Consider the following 6000-nt stretch of genomic DNA (forward strand, 5'->3'; position numbering starts at 1 on the left):
CGTACTCCTAGCGCGAGGCAGGCCAATTGGACTCGCATTTTGCGGGTCTATGCGATGCGGGCCAACCCGCATTGCCACCCTACATTGTCACCCCTAATATAAAGACATCCTTCGAAGAGAATAACAAAAATAACCATTATTTTACAAGTGTTGAAACTGCTAATTTTATCAATACCCTAAAAGCTTTGTAAAAATACTATTTATGTTCATCACAACAAACTAGTAGAGAGAGCATAAATCATTGCATAAATCAAAAGACACTACCATATCTAGTAAATAAAAAAATATGATTTTTTGATCATAAAGACATTATTTGTATCTCAAGCCAAGAATGACTTTATGTTTAAAGTGTAGGGACAACTGACTCTATAAGGGATTGAATGAAGTTTGAACTCAATTCACGAGTCTAATAACAAAATAAAAATAACATTTAACCGACAAAGGAAATAAAACACATATTTATGTTGGTTCACCCTATCCCTTACGTTACATCCAGTCCCTTTAAACAAACTACTTAAGAACTTTTCACTAAATTATTAATATTTAATGTAGTTTCTATTATTAATATAATTTTATAAAATAGTTTTTAAATTTGTATATAATTAGTAGTTACGTTTTTAGTTACTAAATACTTTATATTTTAAATAAGTTTATTTTCAATTTCTAAATTAGTCTCTGTGCTAAAATAAAGTAATGTGATAGAAAATATGGAAATCGTTTCCACTATTATATTATAAAAAGGACTATAATAATATTATTATTATTATTATTATTTAGGTTTAAATTTATAAAAATAAAAATTATAGTGCTCATTATTATTAATTCATCGTTTATTTTATACAATTTATTATTAGTTTAAAAGAAAATGATACAGTAAATAAAATGATACTTAATATTAAATCACTAAATTAACATTTAATTATCAAAATCATATATAAATTTTATTAAATAAACTAATACTAATAAATTTAACATCACTACAAACTATATAAAAAAAAGTAAAATCTCAGTCAATTCATATATATTTTTATATATAAATCATAAAATAACATGGATGTGAGATGTGGAAATTAGATTGAGTTTCCTTATTGAGAACAAAACGTGTGTGGCGAATAACATCAGGAATACCAAATATAGTGTGAATCACTCCAAATAGCAGTTAGGGTTTCAATGTGTTCCCAATGTCAATCACAAATCGATATTTAACATCAGCTTTCACTAGTCTCTGCATTGCTGTGTTCACATAATCCATTGGAATTACTTCAATTTCTGGTCTAATATTGTGTTCAGCAGCAAAATCAATCATTTCTTGTGTCTCCTTCATTCCTCCAATGTAACTACCTGCTACACTTTTTCTCCCTGCCAAGAACATGCAATAACACTCCTAAGCCTTACAATATATAGAAAATGTTGTGGCCATATCCATCACTGAAATGTATTTGAATTGTTACCCAAAATTAAAGTGGGGAGTAGCAACTCCAGAGGCTTCTCTGGTGCCCCAACTGCCACCAGTGTCCCATGAGACTTCAGTAGATCAATCAAAGGCATCAGAGGATGAACTGCAGAAACAGTGTCGATTATACCATCCAAGGTGCATATTGCAGCCTACATACACAGTTTCAGGATTATATCATAATGCTTTCTCTCTCAACACTTTTCACTCTTTTTGGTTAAAATCAAAGAGATGAGTCAAACAAGATTGTACTTAACTCAATCCTAGAAAATAAATTACCTATAATGGTCCCACAGAAACAACAACAATCATAATTTCAACTTAATTCAATTTCACTCGTAAAGTAAAAACTATTTCACATTTTGTATGTTATATTATTTTTAGGAAACTTTAGAGTATTTTTTTTTTACTAAAATGTATAATTTCCCCTTTTTTATCCTAGTTTTTGGAAATATTATGGATTTGGAAAAATCGTGTCAACATGACACGACTTTTTTTATATTTCAAGGTAAAATCGTATTAAAGTGTCATCACAACTAGTTAGAATTGAAGTCATATCACTTTGTCGATTTCACCTTGTCATGATTTTTTCACAATAAAGTTGTATCGACTATTCATGACACGTAAGAAATAGATGAATAATCATCTGTTTTCGTAACAAATTGATTTTTTTTTTTCAGAATCCTATAAGAATTTTTTTGTTGGAAATCTTGCAAGAATTACTCGTTCTTTTTTTCTCTAACAGATGATCAAAACTTCATTTGAATTTGAATCGAATCTCATAAATTGTCGAAAAAAGAACAAAAGAAACATCTTACTCTTTCTATATGATTAGAAAAAAAAAATAGTGAATTTATAGGACTTTTTCATGTTGGTAATTTTTTCACAAAATTAACCCCATTTTAGTAAAAAAACCCCATTTAAGTAAAAAATGGAGAAAATTGTCTCACTTTCATGAAAGTTCTTATTATGAAAAGCATGGTGTGAAGGAAAAAAACAAAATAGGCACCTTCATTTGATCTTGGTCTCTACTGACCAGAAAGGAATCTGCTCCAAGATGTTGAATGGCTTCTTCTTTCTTATTAGGAGAGGTACTAATGACAGTGACCTTCAAACCAAGGGCTTTTGCAAACTTGACAGCCAGATGGCCCAGTCCTCCAAGGCCAACCACTCCCAGGTGCAAACCAGGTTTATCAAGGCCAAAATATCTCAAAGGGCCATACACTGTGATCCCTGCACAAAGCAGAGGAGCAGCAACATCAAGAGGTAGGCCATTGGGAATGCTGACAACAAAGTGTTCATCTGCAACCATGAAGTCAGAGAATCCTCCATATGTGATGCTGCCATCCACATACTTGGCACCATATGTGGGAATCGTTTTTTGACAGTAATTCTCAAGATTGTTGACACAGTTTTGGCATGAGTGACAAGACCCAACCAAGCATCCCACAGCCACCTTCTCTCTAACCTTAAACTTTTCTACTTTGCTTCCTACCTCTGTCACTTCTCCAACAATCTCACGCCTGCAAATTTTTTTTATATCAGCAAAAATAAATAAATAAATATGAATCATTTCAGAAGTGGTTGACTCCTTATACAAAACAAGATACTTCAGACTCAACTTTTCTTCTTGCAACTTGCTAAAACCCAACAAAATTAACGACAAAACAAACATCCTAACCAAACGACAAGCTTTACACATGCTGACAAAGCCCTCAAATCCAACCTTCTCAAACAAAAGATCTTGAAATTCACAGTCACTTAATCAAAAACATACAAACTAGTAAGTCAATGCACCAATCAGAAAAAAAAAGCAATTATCATTGAAAATTTGAAATCAAAGAAGCATAAGATTTTACATGTGTAATAGCTCCCTTATGATGTGATTAGATATTTACATAGTCTTTACTATTTCTTTCTTCTCTTCTCTCATTTCCCTCCTTTTCTTTGCAAACAAAATATCCATTTTCTATATTTCTATCATACTTCTTTCTTACCTACTTACAAATCATTTGTAAAAGGAACAAAGTAAAAGACACAAACATTATTAGAAAGGAAGAAGGAGAAATCATACCCTGGAACAAGTGGATAAATGGAATCACTCCATTCATTCTTCAATTTGTGAAGGTCTGAGTGACATATTCCACAGTACAACACCTTGAATGTCACATCTTTCTCACCTGTTTTTCTGTTATTCCAAACACCATTTTAAACGCCCTAATTTTGTTTGTTTAAATTGACTATCGATTCACATAGTAATATTATACACAAAAACTCCTTATATAAGATGACTAATATCTTAAAAATGGAACTTTTCGAGTTTTAGATAAAATTTGTTAAAGTTTTTATAATAAATATGATGCTATAATTTAATATATTGCTAGTATTTTTTAATTTTTTACACAGATAAAATTGTCTGTTAATTAGTATTTAATGTTATACTAAAAAATAATTTTACTTTTACTAAATAAAATATTTTACCAAGGAGGGGTACTATACCAATTGTTTCCAGCGTGTAATAAACAATAATTTGTAGGTGAGAGAGACTTGGATAAAGTTTAATTTTTTATTTTTTTTATATTTCCTATATTATTTTAATTGCTTTTATTTCATACCTTGCAAAAATTATTAAGATTTTTTATTTAGAATTCGTATAAATCTAACATATTATATTCTCATTTTCTTTTACAATATTCATATTTCTTTAGTTTTAAAAGCAATACACACTTTACATATATGATGCAAATATTTCTATAATGATAAAAGAAATTAAAAGGTGTTAAGCTAATATGAAATACACAGTAACTTGTTCAAAAATAATATGTATAAAAAATAAAATGGAATAGTTTGAAGTATATTTATATAACTATATGAAAATAAACAAGTAATTAGGGTTTAAAATATTGATTATCCTAATAGAGAGGAGAATGAATGACCTTCTGGAGAACAAAAATGGGGAGAGAACACCAGATGTATCCCTAGCAGCCCATCCATAGGCCTTCCTTGGATGCTCAACTTCAGGTTCCACTGCCATTTCACTCAAATCTGCAACTCAGAAACAAAGTAAACTCCCAGAAAAGTTAAAGAAAGGAGTAACAAAAACTGTGTTTAGTGTGTGAGAGAGATGAATAAGTAACTGATGTGTCTTAAGAAAGCTAAGTTTAAGGATATTTATAAGATGGAGAGTGGGGCCTTCTGCTGTCTGCTGTCTGCTGCATTGACGTATCGAATGACCTCCTTCATCTGATACTAAATAAAATATGAGTACCTTGCTAGCATAATTAAGAAAAACTAATCACAAATATTATATATGTTTCTGTGATTAATGCTATTGATTAATGAATGCAATTCTAGAGCTATCAGTGTTCTGCAATATGTGTTGACCAATTAATGCTAGAGCCGCCAGCAAAAGTATATATGCATTGAATCAATGAATACTTGCTATGGAATCGATTGGATTACTTTCAAAATATATGTGGTTACTTTTTCAAATTCTATTTTGATTGTATTTATGTTTTAAGTAGTTATGTAAAAGTTGGTTTGCTTAAACATGTTTTGTAGTATTTTATTTATAGTTTTTGTTTTTTGTTTTGTTTTGGGTGATGTTATTATGATATAAGATCTCTAAAAATTGTATTCAGGTTTTTAGGCCTATAATAAATTTATGCTTGACATGACTCTTTAAGTTGCTAACTCTCCTAATACATGTAATGTTTAATTTTGACTCAGTTGTGTGTATTGTATGGTGTACATTTTTTTTTTATCATTGTTGAGTGTTAAATGTTCTTTTATCACGGTCAACTATCATAGAGGTTACGTAAAGAAGAATAAATTAATCTTCTATGGGGCAAATTAAATGCTTCTCAACTTAAAGCTCAATAGATGGAAGGAGAAAAAGAAGAAGATGTTGATTTGAGGGCTGCTTCTTCCTGCACCTCCATACCTTATTCTCTCACCTCCATAGGTTTTCGTATTTCCAAAAATGCCCCTCTGTAATATTCCGGATTACATAATCCGGAAGTCATTTTTCAAATTTGTAATTAGCTCCCGGATTATATAATCCAGAAGTCTTTTTTCAGATGCATTATTACTTTCCGGATTACATAATTCGGAAGTCTTTTTTAACTTCCGGATTATGTAATCCAGAAGTCTTTTTTCAAATGCGTTTTCGGATTACATAATCCAGAAGTTACTCTATGGGGGTGGCACAAGAAGGACAAAAATGTATTTTCATTTTGTGTATAGAGGTGCCAGAAGAAGATATGGAGGTGCAGGAAGAAACAATCTGATTTGAGTTTAAAGCTACTTGATGCAAACAAAGGGAAATACAATAACTATTTTATTGAAGTCTATATAAAGTAGGCAGTTTCTTCCTCCACCCGCACATTTTTCTTCCTGCACCTCCACACTTTTATGAAAAGACTAAATCGCCCTTATTAGTTTTTAAAATTCCAGAAATATCCTTAACCTAAAAAAACCCTAAAGAGGTGCAGGCAAGGATGCTCTCTTGCGCAGCCGTGTCTTTCATGTTCCAGCAGCAGCACGCT

At 30.9% G+C, this 6000-nt stretch overlaps 1 protein-coding gene across 1 annotated transcript; it reads right to left on the minus strand.

The window, feature by feature from the left end:
• Positions 1 to 1006: 1006 nt before the first annotated feature.
• On the minus strand, positions 1007 to 4643 carry LOC137806268 (probable mannitol dehydrogenase). Its single transcript, XM_068606282.1, has 5 exons — positions 4390 to 4643; positions 3528 to 3641; positions 2463 to 2976; positions 1452 to 1605; positions 1007 to 1359 (listed from the first exon to the last, which is right to left on the minus strand). Exons 1-5 carry the CDS (start codon positions 4485 to 4487, stop codon positions 1160 to 1162), a joined length of 1080 nt encoding a protein of 359 aa, XP_068462383.1. The 5' UTR covers positions 4488 to 4643; the 3' UTR covers positions 1007 to 1159.
• Positions 4644 to 6000: the final 1357 nt, after the last annotated feature.

This window comes from Phaseolus vulgaris, chromosome 3, assembly GCF_000499845.2.
Source record: "Phaseolus vulgaris cultivar G19833 chromosome 3, P. vulgaris v2.0, whole genome shotgun sequence".
NCBI classification, from domain to species: Eukaryota; Viridiplantae; Streptophyta; class Magnoliopsida; order Fabales; family Fabaceae; genus Phaseolus; species Phaseolus vulgaris.

Bases quoted from the DNA above. Each gene is read 5' to 3' on its own strand.
- LOC137806268 (XM_068606282.1), bottom strand. From the start codon at position 4,487: ATGGCAGTGGAACCTGAAGTTGAGCATCCAAGGAAGGCCTATGGATGG. The intron at 3,642-4,389 runs GTCATTCATTCT...TTGGAATAACAG, and splicing joins CCATTTTTGTTCTCCAGAAG to AAAAACAGGTGAGAAAGATG. The intron at 2,977-3,527 runs GTATGATTTCTC...AAAAATTTGCAG, and splicing joins ATTTATCCACTTGTTCCAGG to GCGTGAGATTGTTGGAGAAG.